This window comes from Neolamprologus brichardi, chromosome 15 (assembly GCF_056152115.1).
Source record: "Neolamprologus brichardi isolate AB-2024 chromosome 15, ASM5615211v1, whole genome shotgun sequence".
NCBI classification, from domain to species: Eukaryota; Metazoa; Chordata; class Actinopteri; order Cichliformes; family Cichlidae; genus Neolamprologus; species Neolamprologus brichardi.
Window position 1 is genome coordinate 23,583,786 of NC_142118.1, and position 16,357 is coordinate 23,600,142.

General features: G+C 41.1%; 1 protein-coding gene across 3 annotated transcripts in view; it reads left to right on the forward strand.

Moving 5' to 3' along the window:
- mei4 (meiosis-specific, MEI4 homolog (S. cerevisiae)) overlaps positions 1-16,148 on the forward strand; it is a 71,847-nt gene extending 55,699 nt beyond the window's left edge. For 2 of the 3 annotated variants that reach the window (XM_006793469.2, XM_006793470.2), the window contains one exon: positions 15,815-16,148. In XM_006793469.2, coding sequence (XP_006793532.2) covers positions 15,815-16,060 — 246 coding nt within the window. In that variant the 3' untranslated portion in view covers positions 16,061-16,148. The remainder of the gene's footprint in view (positions 1-15,814) is intronic. The other variant, XR_015720719.1, reaches the window with a different exon arrangement.
- Positions 16,149-16,357: the final 209 nt, after the last annotated feature.

A 16,357-nucleotide genomic window follows, 5' to 3' on the forward strand; every position in this document is an offset into this window, starting at 1 on the left:
TGCTTGCGTGTGTGTGTGTGTGTGTGTGTGTGTGTGTGTGGGTGTTACAGAGAGACCTGTGTTCTTCCACCTCCCCGGGCAGCCGAGATGTCAAGATATGAGCCGAGAGAACGCCGACTAGGATGAGATTGGATCGACTTTCTGTCAGTTGAATCAGTGGATTTTCAGTGGACCACCCTGAACTAGACGGTTAGGGGGGAAGGAAAATAAAACACGGGTAGAAGAGGCTCCTGAACAGACAAAGAGAGGAAAAAGGAAGCCGTCAGTTTCGGGGAGTTGTTTCCTCCTCTGTTTGTGCGGAAAGCAGAGAGTGGTCGTGTTCACGTCAGTGCAGAACCAACAGGAATAATCTGTGTTCTTCACCTTAGGTCCAGGTAAACAGAGTCAACAAAACATAAAATTTAAGATTATTATGGTTTTATTTATGTGGAAATAATATTTCTGAAAGCATAACAGATGCTTTTTGACACATGTAGACATTCAGAGATCAAAAAGTCAGCCACTGCTGAACTCTGTCGAATAGTTCTCAGTGAATAGTCACTGCTCAAAATGCCCATTACCAACTTTACAGTACTTCATGTTTAAATATTTTGATCATTTGGATTTACAGTATAAACAGCAGCTAATAAATGCAGTGAGTCAGCCTGAAAGAGCAGCGCAACAATGTAAAACTGATCATGCTTTAACAAAGGAAGCAATTCTTCACATCCAAACACGTCTGGAGTATTTTCTAATTATTGCAGTTTTAGTTTGTTTTGACTTTTTGTTATTAATTCAGTTTAGTCTCATTTAGTTTCCATAGTGAGTTTGATTGTTTTGCTTAAGTTTTTATTAGTTTTAGTGTTAGTTTAATCCCAGAAGGAAATCAGCATAAAAACACAGAATCTTCTGAAAGACTCTCCAAAGGCTCAATAAACAGGCCCATCTAAACTGTTCCAAAAAATAGTAATGTCAAATTATTTTACTGTGTATTTTACAGTTTTGTACTGTTTTTCTAGAATATCATTACATTTACATAACTAGACTGTGATCTGACACGTCAAATGTAAAATAACATAACATCACTGTAAATGTAATAAAACACAATTTACTTGTTTTTTTAATCTATTTTTTTGTACATATGCATATTTAGATTGTAAAAATACATCCAGAAAGGTATCATAATTTCACGAATTTTTGTCTGTTATGTGAGAGAATGATCTGTTAAAGTCAAATGTAATACTATGGAAAAATATATAAAATGATCGAAAATTAATGAGAATAATCAATCATTAAAGGAGTATTTGAATTATAATTTTGCTGAAAATTTCATGTCACCTATAATTCAATAGGATATATTCAGAGGTAACAAGTGAAAATATAATTAATAGGAATAAAAACTAAAAAAAACATATTGTGGCGTGTTGGGGGAACAGCTAATTCTCTCCCATCATGCGTTGGGACATGTGCTGCTCTTTAGATGTTCTTGTTTTATTGTTTATGGTTACGTTACTTTTAACTGTTATCTTGAATGTTGTGTTTACGCCGTGGTGCAGAATCACTGACAGTTGTTGTTTTGTAGAGCGAGTGCTGTACCATGAGTGACTTCTGTTGTGCTGTTGTTGAACTTTGAGGCACATTGAAGCACCGGCAAGTGTTTTAATAAAGAACTCCCCCTACCAGCTTGGGGTTGAATCACAAGCTCAATCTTTCTCTGTGAGCTTCTGTGTTAAGATTCCTCTGCATGCCACAATGTAAGACATTGCACGGCCACGCTGTGCTAATTATATGTTTTGAAAAAAAAATGTAGAGATAGGAAATGCAATTAATATAAATAACATGACGCTAAGCATCGGCCAATGAATGTGAACTAACAACAAGGTCACGGGTATGGCTGCGACCGTAGGAAAAAACCCTAATATGAAGGTATTTTACTGTTCATTTTTCAGCATATAACATGAGCCCTATAAGCTTGTGTTACATCACATAAGTATTATTATCATTGCTAGTTAGGGCGATCGTGGCTCAAGAGTTTGCAGTTCGCCTTGTGATTAGAAGGTTGCCGGTTCGCGCCTGGCTCGGACACTCTCCGTCGTTGTGTCCGTGGTCAAGACACTTCACCTACTGGCGATGGCCAGAAGGGCCGATGGTGCGATATGGCAGCCTCACCTCTGTCAGTCTGTCCCAGGGCGTGCAATCCATTATTATTTAAACCAACTGTTAGCTGTATATTTCTGTACATTTACGTATTATGATTCATATTGCCACATTCATTGACCTTGTTTATAGGTAATTTCATTGTTTGATGACGTTAAAATGTTCCTAATTTAATGTCTAAAAGCACTTGGAAAAGGCAGAATCCCATGTAAAATTAGCGCAACAAACTCTATTTTCATTACTGAAAATGACCGTATTTTTATGGGACAAGTTTTTTCTGTTATTTTACGGTCGTATTTTGGCGCCCCAGCTGCCGGAATATTACCGTTTTTTTAAGACGTTTTTTTTTTCCTATTTATAGATGATTTCATTGTCTAATCACATTAACATGTTCCTAATTTAATGTTTAGCGGCACTTGAAAAAGGCGAGATCCCATGTCAAATTAGCGCAACTAATTGTATTTTTATTACTGGAAATAACCGTATTTTTATGGGGAGTTATTTTCTGTTATTTCACGGTCGTATTTTGGCGTCCCAGCTGCCGGAATATTACCGTTGTTTTAGGATGTTTTTTTTAACAGTGTAAGCTTCATCTGCAAACTGTGATAACCAGTTCTCTCCAAGTTAATGAATACTGAAGCTAGGGCTTAGTTGTAGTTTTAGTTTAGTTTTCAACAAAATCAACAAAATCATTTCACATGGTTTTGTTTTCCAGTGTCAAGCTTTTATTTTTTATTTTAGTAATCTAGAATAACTTTGCAATCCCAAATTTCAAATCAGAGTTCCCTTAAAAAGAAAAAGAAACCAGATTTTAAAATCTACTATTGTATCTTAAAATTTGACATAGATATAAACACTCCACCAACACTTTATGCAGTAACAAGAAGAGACTGACAGCGATGCGGTTATCATTAAACTCAACAGGAAGTTAAACTGATCTTAACTCTGAGCAATTAAAATAGACTGTCGTTGGAGCTAACGCGTGACATGCCAAGCTACCTGTAACTCCCAGTGGAGCAGGAGCCCAGAGAGAGAACTCATCCCACTGGAGGGTGTGAAGTGATTATCATCAGTTACTCTAGTTTCTCAGTGAAAGCTCGTGTTCTTCCAGGCTTTACTGTTCTGGAATGAAGAAGTGATTAAAAGTCGACAGCACGTTCAGATCGAGACAAACTGAGTCACAACGATGTAAAATACCCAGTTTAGTTCCAAATCTAAAGCTCTTATGTCTTCTGTGATTTCTAACATATGAAATAAATGTAATGAGTGATGAAAATGACAGACGCGAGACACGTGGGTTAACCTTAATTAAAGTACTCAAAGTTTCTCATGTAAGGTAAATGGTGTCTTTTGTTTGTGCGTTTTAGAAGCAGAATATACTTGTTTACACCAAAAGAAATCATAAAAAATTAGTTCTTATGTGATGGTTTTACTGGGCTCGGCCGGCCGTCGTTGTGGGTCTTGCTGATGGCGGGTGGGTTGAAGCTCTGTGTACGGTGCTGCTGTGGAGGGTGACTGACTGACAGAGTTGTTGTGAGTGTGGGCTGAGAGACTGAAGCTTCTCACTCTCACTGTGGGCTTTCCCCTGCACTCGGGTGACAGATGAGTCCGTCCTTGATCTGTAAATTACTGCCCTTCATGCTGGCGGCCGAGCACAGCTTCATTATGTGCCTCTCCCTCTGCCGCTCTGCCTCTGATTCCCACTCCTCCTCCTTTTTTTTTAAAAAAAAAAAGACTTTTTCTCTCTGTTTGGCTTTCTGGACCAATTTCTGTGAACCACCTTCCCTCTGCTTTTCCATGTGGTTTCCTGTGTGTCTGCACCTGCATAGTTATAAAAAAGAGCATATAAAAAACTGAGTAAACTCTGGAGTCTACATCAGAATTGCAAACAGACGTACAGCGATGAGTCACTGAAGGCTCAAAGCTAATTAGCACCATTTATCTGCTTTAAAGGAGTTTCGTCAATTAGCACTTTGATGTGAGATTTTTTGAAAGCAATGGTAAGAAGCTCCTCTGAATGACTGAAGTCCAGAAATCATCCGGTTCACATTTAAAAGGGCCTGAACTTTGGTGTGTGTGATCCTCGATGCTTTATTGTCGGTCTCGGTTGGGTTCAGGTCTGATCATATAGCGAGGGTTGAGCTTTGTTGTCCTGGTGTTTGTTGTAAACGCCAGGACCAAAGGTGCGAGTCTTCGTTAACTCTGTGGAATCTATTCAGTTTGCTGCCGGTGGGCTTCAGTCACGTTTTCCACGTCTTAAGGAAAATTCAAGGAAACAGGATGAATCTGACCTAAGTTTAGATCCACAGCAGAGCAGCAAAGAAGCTGAATACATCACATGGTTTCACATATGCCTGCTTGAATTTTGGCTTAAAATGCTTAAAAATGCTTTTAACCTCCTAGGACCTGGCGTCCACATATTTATTTAGACCAAAATACTCAGTTTTGCTCTACAAGGGCCTGATATCCACTTACCAGGACATTATACTGCTACTGTTCTATCAAAATTTTAAACGAATATCTTCATATGTGGCTCTTATTTTTCTTAAAAACTAAAATAAGGTAAAAAAAAATCTGGTAATTCTTTGTTTTTACATTCATCGGGCCCCAATATGCCCAAATATCAAAGAGAAATAAAAAATGCATGCTGTGGAAGAGTTTGGGTCTTAGGAGGTTAAAGAAGGTTTAAAAGCATTTTTCTTTCGGGGGGGGTGTGATACTTCTTCCAAGCCAAGCCTTTTTCTCTTGAAGATGCAGCTGTGAACATATTTGTGTTTGTATTGTCTAATTTTTGCTTTAAGATTTTAAAATCTTGACATCATTGTCATGACTCCTGGGCTCCTTTTGTGATTATGTACTGTTAGTCTCGCTCTCTCTGCCTCCATTCTTGTTTTCTTCTACTGGAGAAACTCTGATTAACACCTCGGCATGACCGTCCCTCCATCACCATCAACGGTGTGCGTTGCTGCAGTCCAGTTGTGGTGTTACGAGCTCCCAGTCTAATCAAATGGACGTTTAAATACCTTTCAGGATGCTGTGCTTTAATCTCAGGGCAGCTGATGCTATCTGGGTCGTGGTGCTTCAGACTGCCTCGCTACATACAGATCTAAAAGGGTTGCCAAGTGCAGGTCCTCCACCTCCACCCATCCACCTCAGTGCAAATTGCCCCGCATATTTCCAGATCCCCGAAGTGGTAATTAACAGGTTCACCCCGCCTGTTAGCCAATGACCCGCCGCGACCCCGCTTGGATGAATGATGGAGGAAATGGGTGAATGAATGGAGATTTCGACCCGCTGATGACAGGGTTAGAAATCACCAAAGCTGTTACAACTTTTCCTGAGGGACACAGTAATGTATGTCCCAGTCTAATGGACTCTGGCTCATAACGTAGATATTTTAGTCTCGATCAATGTGATGGACTGCTAGCACGGTTAAAGAATATATTTTTTATGGAACTGTAAAAACATAGACTTGCTTGTGTTTTGATAATTTAATAATTTAATCAGGTACTCTAAGGCCCACAAGTTTTTAATGCCTTTATAACTCAACTGCACTTTACCGTCATGAACACCTGAAATATATCAAGAGGTAACTGCAGAGTCAGAACGCAAACTCCTTTCTCCTCCTTTCTCCAGGTAAGTCTCCTTACCTGCTGCTTTTAAACATGTCAGGAGCTGTAGTACAGTTAAGTCCATATTCAAATCGAAACTCACAACAATGACACAACACCACACAACACCTCTGATCACATGCTATAAATGTATTATTTCCTGTGGAGTTACTGAATAACATTAAAATGAAACTAAAATCTGGGTGCTGAGCTCCTGCTGCACAGAGTAAACATGAACTGATTCTAATTGTGGTCTTTTATGAGGACACGTCTCTGTAACATCTCAACTTCCTGCAGTCCTCCAGAAAATTGCCTCAAACTCAATTTTGCCAGCCTTCAAAGCTAGCACTTGCCTGGACCTCGGTCTCAGACTCAGGTCGCTGTGAAAATGTTTAGGTTCATTGTGACCTCGTGGTTTGGCCTGGATTAAAAATCTGTACCTGGCGTGGAGGGATAGGGCAGTTTATCAGGATTATTCAAAGGCATCACCTTGTCTCATCACTGTCAGCCTGCAGAGGAGGAGGAGTGCTAACGACCCGACATCATGTTGTCTCCAGCTTTGCGTTTACAGCAGGAAACATGCAGTTATCCTCTGCTGTCTGCTGGTTTCTCCTGTATGCCAGCTCTGTGGTTCTGTGAATAACCACGTTTACAGTGAGTTTATAATGATTACTGCTGCTGCCTTCCTGCCTATACCAGGTTCTGGCAACTTCTAAAGCTACTTTTGAGCCTATAATAGACACAGCCTGTTAAGTGTAAATGATCCTATCATATCCCTCCTGGGTGTAAATAATGCAAATCTGCTGCCATATGTGCTGTTTAGTTCAGCTGAATGCAGCATTCAGCCCTCAGACCTGTAAGCACCATTAAATGAAAATTAAAACATTAACCAATCAACACAATCAGTTCATCATTGTAAAGAGAACTGCAGGAAGAGGAGGTCCGCTCTTCAGGGAGGGACCTGAAGCTTGTGTGGCCAGAAACACAAACTTTATTATTTTTCATGCAGCAGAAGCTTTTTTATTAATATTATTATTGTTATTGTAGTTCTGTCAAAGTTGCTGAATGAACACAAAAAGAGAAACTCTGCAAATAAGTTTGTTTCTGCTTGGTCCACTGAATTTCTCGTTCCCTTCAGCTGCTGTCTGTTCTTTTGCTGGTCGCACAACTTTAACTGGAGGTTTATTTGGTTTTGTTTACTCATTAAAATCATCTGGTGGATTGTAAAAGAGGAGAAGTATTACCCAAGGGAGATTTTAATCTCTCAGACCCACAGAGAGGATCAGAAGCACCCACTGATGGAGGGGTCTCAGCTCATTAGAAAGTCTCTTTAACATCTCCTTTCCTTTGTTTGGAGACGACCTGAGAAAGAGTGCAGTAGATGAGATGCTGCTCGTCTCTGCGTGCAGACGCTCTTAACCACTTCTTCTTCAGAAAGCTTGGTTCCCTCTGGTCGGACTGTAGTTCTGTAGTCACAGCAGAGTTCACGCTGACTTTTTTTTGCAGCACATTAAAGGAGGAGTTAGATGTGCTGTTGAGTGGGGGGAAATGGAAGAGTGATTATTTAAAGTCTGTGGTGATTTGTACCTTGTGTTTTTGGGGCAGATACTCCGAGATGAGGGAGAGAAAATGGTTTGATTGGTTTGGTGTGCATTGTACTCGTACTTTGGATTGGAGGAGGAGGACTGGTTCAAGTATTTGCCTTTAAGCAGTCTGCTGAAAAGTCACAGATGTATTTGAATGTTACAGAAGCTTACAGTACAGTGGCTGTCCATCGCATGTTTTTAGGTCACAAATAACGCCCTGATATTTATAAATCCGGTTCCCACTTCTGTGAAGGCGAGCACCAGCCTGTTATCATTCCCAGGCAGCAGTCAGTCAAAGCAGGCGGCATCTTATAGATGGTCCACTGGTGCTGTAATAAACCACTGTGTTATGGCAATAACGTGATAATGCATGTCATTCGCCCCCAGCTGGTCACAGAGTGACTCCTATAAAGAACTTTCTGGCATCCCGATAATTTAATATGGCACAGACTTGTATCTGATCTGTAACAAGATATCATTTGGCTCTTTACCTGCCAGGTACCCTGGCACGCGTCTAATATCTGGTCACTAAGAAGTGAAGCCAGCGTGGAAGCACCAAAAGCTGCAGTTCATCTAATGTCCACTAGTGGCTGGCAGTCAGTCCTCATAAACGCCTAGGTTAAAATGTCTTTATAGCAGAAATTAACACGTTTACAGCCTGAAAATATACTCCCATTAGCTCGGGTGAAAGACGGGACAAAATGAAGGTTTCTGATGAGAATCGTGAGCTTTCCTTTGTGAGCTTTCTCCTGCAAGATTCACACAAATGCCATAAAACACAGGCTGAATTAACTTAGCAGCGCCTGTATCACCTACTACAACTGAGGAAGTTCAGGGTCTCTCCAAAGATCCTCAGGATTTTCTATACAGGCGCTGTGGAGAGCATCCTCACACAGAACATGACATCGTGGTTTGGGAACAGCTGTGTGAAGGACCAAAAAGCTCTCCAGAGAGTGATCCGTACAGCAGAATGCTGCTGCAGGATTGCTCTCCCCCCGCTTCAGGACACCTACACCAGGAGATACCGGACTAGAGCAGCGCAGATACTGAAGGACCCGTCCCATCCTGGCAACAAACTGTTCCAACTTCTGCAATCTGGTAGAAGGTTCCGCATCATCCAGGCAAGGACAGAGAGACTCAAGAGGAGCTTCTATCCCCAAGCCATCCGGGCCCTAAACACACACACCCGCCCTCTCACATCATCTATAATTGACTGAGACAGGACTCTCTTCCAAACACTCTAAACCCAGGCACAATGTACATTCCAAATTCCTTTTTGTTTGTAGTCACACTGAAATCTCATAAATATTCACCCCAACAGCCAATGGGATGAGGAGGAGGCGATCAGGTGATGGCTACAATCACAAACATGTTTTCAGGACTTAACACGAAGTTTCATGATTTTACTCGCTTTCCTCCAAGCTTCCTCTCTCTGTTTTTCTGTATTGTAAAACAACATTTAACAGCAACGACGAAACCTGCCCTCCATTTCTTACTGTTGGTGGCATCGTGAAAATCCAGTCTGTGGAAGTATCTCAGCAAACTGAAGCTGATTTTATTCCCAAAGTTTTTTATTTGTAGTCCCACAGAAGCAGATTCACATATGTTCACCTTTCCTGCCACCAGTTTGTGTCTTTGCAGAGACCTTAATATAAATATGGTAGACAGTTGTTCAATAACTCTGTGACCTCTAACTGAAACTAACATGGCAGCAGCCGCAAAGCTAATGCTGAGGCTCCTTTAACCAGTGGGTGGATGCAGAAAGCTGGATGCAGCTTCAGATTCTGAAAAATTAAGCCTTTCAGTGCTTTAAACTGGTATTATTTTTAATGGCCAGCAGGGGGCGATTCTTGTAGTTGCAGAAACGGCCCTAGGTGCTTTTGCTCTGTGACCTCAGCAAACACTTTCCTGATGAGTTTCTTGGCTCACTGAATGAAGCCTGAAGTTGATTTTGTTGTTTTATAAAATACAGCCTGTGACTAAAGAAACATTAAAAAACCTGAAAAATGAGTTTTATTGGAGTAAATGTAGAAACTTTGGGAGGTTGTTGATTTTCTTAATCAGATTTGATAAGAGGAGGCCCAGCAGGTCCTCTGAGAGTATTTCTGTCTCCTGCAGCGGAGCTCGAGCCCCCGTTATGTTTCTATATGCTCCTCGCAGATGCTCCATCACCGCTCCCTCTGGATCCTCGTTCCAGTTATCGATTTCTGCCGTTCATTGAATCTCGCTTCACGGCTTCATAAATTTTGTGGGCATGTGAGTGTTTGACAGGTTGGAGATTAAAATGGAATATCTCGCCAACCTCACGGGCATAAAGCCGCTCGACCTCCTTGACGCTGCTCTGTTGTTGTCAAATGAAAGTCGCGCTATAGTCTCCTTTACAGAGGTTTAAATCTGGTGGACGCACAGGTCTGCAGACAATAAACCATTCAGGTTGCACATATTTCAAAGGTAAAAGTTGGGTTTCCTATTATTGTTTTCCTTTTATCAACAGTCCAAAACCCACAAATAAGATTGTGATTTTCCTGAAGGAGGACCTAGAGACCACGAATTCCCTGTCGGTTTGTTCAAATTGATTGGTTTTGTGTCACCTGCAGTATTTCTCTTAGGCTGATGGGTTTCACTGATATTGATGAGTCATAATATAAGAGCCATTAAATTATTGACTTTGTTTTTTTGGTGACCTTATTAGAACTGAAATGTTTCCCCAGTTCCTCAATAAGTTGACTGATTGAACTCGCGAACAGTTTAACAGCCCCTCTGTGTGTCCTCTGGCCTGTTTGTCATGTTAGATTTCTATCAATTAAACCGCAAGTCGGTTAGTTGAACCAGTGATGGGTAGTAATGAAAATAACTGGACTTCATCAACAGTGATCAGGTCTGGTTGTTTTTAGGACTGTGCTAATTACAAGAGAGTAAATGGTAAATGGCCTGTATTTGTATAGCGCTTTTCTAGTCCCTAAGGACCCCAAAGCGCTTTACACAACCAGTCATCCACCCATTCACACACCCATTCACACACTGGTGATGGCAAGCTACATTGTAGCCACAGCCACCCTGGAGCGCACTGACAGAGGCGAACAAAGATAGGTCATATCTTTGTTACATAAACTCAGTGAAGGTAATAACAGAACTACAGTCAGCAGTTTCATGTGAAACCTGAAGTGTGATTTATATTTTGCATGTTAAAACATTCAAACATTCAAAGTCCTTTAGTTGAGCGTTAAAAAGAAAACAAAAAAATTCATAGCACAAAAACTATGTAGTATCATTTTGAATCGTACGTATTTATATTTCACATTAATACTCAAATAAAACAGAATACTTTTTATAAATTCTTTGTCACAAAAAAGAAGAAAATGCTATTTTCACTTTTATGCTTGACTTAGCAAATATCACAAGCTGTGCCACAAAAACAAATGTTGACGGTCTAACCCGAATAGAATAGAACAGATTTCTACTACTCTAATTTTAACTGATTAATTCACAGGCACCGTTATATATGTGTCCAAACTTTTTATCATAACATTTTTATGCAAACTGGAGAAAATGACCCGAGTGTATGTCTGAGGGTAAATGCACCGATGTATGTAGCCTTAAGACTGAACTGAAAATCTGAAATCAGACGCTGAATGTGTCCGATATCAAACAGCAGTTAACCAAGCAGCATGTAAGCCTGAGCTCTGCTCTCATCCACAGCTGCTGTATTTCGCTCAGGCGTTGGATCTGCTGGCCGAGCTGATGGACTAATAGTCTTTAATGCTCTGACTCTCCTGGTGTTGTTAGTAGGGCTGGGTATCGTCACTGATTTCTAGAATCGATTCGATCCACAATTCGATTCGATTTGATTCGATTCGATTCGATTCAATTCAATTCAATTTAATTCGATTCGATTTGAATCTGGGAAATTTTGCCTCAGACAGTCAGAAATACTATAATTCAGATCAGTACATTTACATATTTTTGTATCTATAAAAAGGAAGCTGACACTTTCCAGACTTTATCAAAGGTGTGAGCATCACAGCAGATGCCTTTGTGTCAAAGTAGCTGAAGATAAAACACAGAAAAACATGAAGGTGATTTTCCTGGCCTGGGATTTTATAAAAATATTCTGCAGTACATCAAAAACGAAAGAAAACCATTAATCAACTTATGAACATTACCTCTGAAGTTACAGCGGTTTTATTAGAGACAGGGCTAAGCGTTTTGCATTTTGTATAATTTCAAAAAGTTTAAATTTGTTCAGAAGCCTATTGAACGGCAGAAATTAGGTTTTCTTAAGTAAGTAAGTAAAAGGAAAAAAAAACAGCGGCTGACAGCGCTGTAAATAATGATAGACTTGTGCGTAACAAGCAAGCGAATAATGCAGAAAACAGATTTCGGGGATAGACGGGAAACTGTTCTTGAAGTACACTGAGAAAGAGAGAGAGAGCTGTGCATAAAGTGTGATTTTATTGTGGTGGAAGCAAAACAGCGAAAGTAAGAGGGAGTCCATGACGATGTTTATGTGAAGCTCAGTTTGGATCTTCTTTTGCTGCTGGTTCGGTCAATATTGTTTGGAGAGAGATCAAACAGCTTCAGAATCAGCGCAAAAAGGGCGTAAACACAAAGTGCGGACCCGCCGAAACATCAGAATCAGCGAGCTGTCGGCTTTCAGCCCCGACCGTGTCCGTGCCGTTGGGTGAGAAAGGCGACATCTCGCTGATTCTGATCCGTCGGCGGGTCCGTGCTTTGTGTTTACGTCTTTGTGCAGAAGCCGTGTACCTGCTCTCATTTACTGTTTTAAATGTTTGGTGGTTGTCAAAATTTTGTGACGTTTCACCCGAGATTCTGGAATTTTGGGCAAAATACATTTATATAAAAAAAATCGATTCAGGATTTTAATGAATCGACATCACGTTATCCAAGCCAGAACTGATTTTAATCGATGAATCGATTATTAAAACCCACTCCTAGTTGTTAGTATGCTCTAAACACAGACGTTTGCATTCAGTGGTTAGCTACCAGTGCTGGTCCACTCTCACTAATCAAACGCCGCATTTAGATTAAACAATAACAGAACGTTCTCACTCGAGGGGTGTAACACAACAAAGGGCCGGCTCATCTGCAGGTAATGAACAGGACTTTTTATGTTTGAATACAAATAACAGAGAGCTCCATGTATTTCTGTCAGGTTTTCCACTTTGCTGCTCAGGAGACAGACAGCAGTTGTGCGAGCTGCTTTTCCCCCCCCACGATCGAATATTAATTTCACAGCTGAATGTCAATTTTTTTTTTTAACTGATTATATAATCAAATTATGAAACACTGGTTGACAGCCCTCCTGAGATCAGTGCAGAGCTTTGGTTGTTTTTCTGGTATAAAGCGAGAGGTTCTTTTAAAAATTAATCATGACATTCTCTCTGCACTTATCCCTCTGTGTGAACCGCTTTCATTCCCTCGTCTCAGCTTCGCCACTTGGTCGGTTTGTTGGTTTTAAACGGATGGTAGACCAAAGCCGGTCGGCGGCACAATGACGTGAAAGAGGAAGGACTCGGAGCGGATTGAGTCGCCTCTCTAGAAAAGACCTGCGAAGCCTCGTCTCTGCCTTCACGCCTGTGTTCACCACATAAGATGAAACCGTCTCCATCTTGCTGACAGCCGCTGACGGCCGATAGTGCGAATATGTGTGGCCTCTTCCTGTTCCACCAAATATAACTACATGCTGTGAGTATGTGCACACCATAAATTCACGGTTCAGACGCAGAGCTAACGGGACTGTAACCTGCTGTCACGCTCACACTGACTGACATGCCTCTAAATAAACAGCACAGTTACATAAGCATGAGCTTTGCATGTGTGTGGTGCAGTCTGGAAACAGCACAGCACATATTGAATAATCATTATGTGTGAGCGCTCCAACGAGCTATGAAAATTTAACATTTCCAGCTTTGTATTGTTACTCTTGGATTCTATTAGAGTAGCTTTGCATGATTTATGGATCATAATAAGCATCCTTTATCTCACTCCTGGTGTCTCCTTCACACCCCCCTGATTGTGCCGGGACACTTGGCAAACCTTCTTCAGGTGACACGTATGGATGAGCTGGACTTCCTGTGCTAACATGAAGCTGAACAGGCTGAAGGTGCCGTAGAGGACACTAAGAAAAATCAGTGAAGAAAATGCAGCGGTCTGTGACCACCACCTGCAGAAGTGAGGGTTGGTTTGTTGTTCCCTCTCCTGTTCATCTGTTTTCACGTCAGTTTGGATGAAAGGAGCTGAAATGGATTAACAATGGTTTGATATCCCTGACTTTGTGTTGTACTGAGACGATCGAGTGTTCCCTGAATCTGTTTTTTAACAGTGTCTTATGGGTTGTAATTCAGCTTCAGCTGGCTTTTTGGGAGCTCCTTCATTACCATGAAACATGTCATACATCTATAGTTACATTAAACGACCAGTGGGTGGCAGGGTGTGGAGTGACACATCAGTGTCCAATGTAGTGGTTTATGTGCAAGTATATCATTAATACTGACACAAATACAAGAGAACAGTCTTTGCGTGAAAGGGTTAAACATTTAAATTCTTAAGTTTTTGGATTTTAACTGATTTTTTGTAGCTTTGCCTTTGTACAACACCACAGTAGATTTTAAATTAGTCAAGAATTTTTTGGCTTTAATTCAAGGAGTTCAACCAAAGTTTTTCATGAACTCTTCAGGAATTACTGACATTTTTATAACTATTTAAGTTAAAGGTTAGTTAGTTAAAGTGCTGTAGCTGCTTGGGTTTAAATGTGTTGGTGGAACGATTAAATGTACCCGCAGGTGTTTCTGGAGCTCTGACCTCAGAAATATGACGCAGTGATTGAGCAACTCATCACGACTAATATTATCTTATTTGGTGATGGTGACATTGGCTTTTTCCTTTCTCCAGTCAGACTAAAAATGTTTTGGCAGGGATCTATCAGAGGCATTTTTAATTCAGTGAGTTCGGGTAATGAACAACAACAAAAACACAGTTCTGGTATTCTGCGTGAGCGGAAGGTAAAATACATCCAGGATCCCAAAAACGTTGGAACACTTTGGAAAATATAAATATTTATTCACAGTACAACGCACAAAGCATCAGGTGCTTACACTGAGAAACAGTTGAAGTCACTTTAAATTTGATGGCATCCATGTTCAGTGATTTCTGGAAGTGTTCCTGATCCGTAGTCACGACAGAATCAGCGCTTCCGGAGGACCAGAGATCCCAGTAATCTGATTTAGATTTTTACAGTTGTTACAGTGGAAGATGACATATTTGAAGTGTTCACAATTTCACATTTCCCTGAAATATTTCAGTAATTTATTGGCAGTTTATTTGTTTTTGGTGAATCTGTGTCTCTCAGTGTTTCGTCTCTGTGGGTCAGCAGAGGAGACGCCGGAGAGCTTTCAGGCAGAAAAACATGAATCGTGATTTTAAAAAATGGCTGCTGACCTGATGCTGATGGGGTCCGGGCCTGTGTGTGTGTGTGTGTGTGCGTGTGTGCGTGTGTGTGCGTGTGTGCGTGTGTGTATGTGTGTGGGGTTAAGAGGGTGTTGTTGTCACATCCTGTCGGTTCTCTGAAGGTTTTTGCCAGGAGGAATACCTGACAGCCATCTGGCGCTTGTTTTTCTTTGTGACATCCCTCACACACCAACTTTTACATGCAAACAACACACACACACTCTCTCTCTCACTGGGATGTAGTCGGGATGAGATGCGGCATCTTCTGCTGGTTTGAATAATTACGTTTTGATTTGAGCTGTTGTGTGTTGTATTTCCTTTCACTCAGTTTGTGCTCTGAAAACAGTCGGATCTCGTGTTTCTCGTCTTTAATCTGCAGGTAAATAACTCGTGGTACGAGTATTTGTTGTTTCATCATCTAAAAGCCCATCGTCTCAGGGATTACCCCAGTGCTCCAGTTCTGTCAATAATCATTTGGGCTCCTGCAGATCCTTCAAGTCTTCAAAGTCAATGATCTCAGTTTGAAAATAAGCCCTTAATTGGCACTAAAATATTTCAAATTACTTTTTTGTTGTTGTTGTTGTTTTTTAAAAGTCTCCTTAAAAACGAGGATGAGTTGTGACAGCTCGTCTCGCTGTTGTCATGTCTGAGACCTGCCAGCGCCTTACACAGGCCTTCATCACATGAGACCAGTTTGGGAACCCCCCGCTTAAAAAGATCAACAATACAAAATTATCTCCTCCTGCTTGTTCTTCATGTCCTCCTTCTCCTTCCTCTTCATCATCATCTTCTGTCTTCTCATCCTTGTCTTTCCTCTTGCCCCTCTTCTTGTCCTTGTTCATCTTTTTGCCGTGTTTCTCCCCTCATGTTGATGAGATTTGTATCGCTGTAACAGTGAGTGAAGTGAGTGGAAAAGTACCCCTTGTTTTATGCTGAATTTTGACCTTAAACCTCACACAGGAAACTGGTTCTTTCATAGATTCGAGTTTTGGTTAAACTAATTTTCCTTTACAGGGGCGTGATGGCTCGGTGCTTGACACGTTTCCCATCGACCGGTACCAGAAGTCATGCTACCTGTTCACCGTCCTGGAGGAGCTCCTGCAGAAACCCGAGGTGGCGCACAGGGTCGAGATGGGCCCGGAACAGTTGGAATTCCTGAGCCATGTGGAGCAGCAAGTCTTCCTCCTGTCCGATGAGTTTCCATTATTTTCCATCCGAATGTGGGGGATACGAGGTCTCCTCACCCCTCTGAGCAGATAGGATATGTCTGGAAACATTAGTCATTTCTCTTAATGCGAAAAAATCTGACAAAAAAAGCCCCAAACATTAAATAAATGTATCCCTTTGAGTGCTTTATTTTCAGATATCTCATTTCTTTGTGCCACAGCGGGCACACACTGTAGTTTCTTAACCAAAACACATCATTTATTTGCCACAAATACCAAATGTGTCAGATGGTGCAGCAGACAGAGCTCCAGCACACCCTATTATTGTAAAAAAAGAAAGGCTTTAATTGGCATTGGTTGAAGACCCCAACCCTCCCATACACAGAAGTCT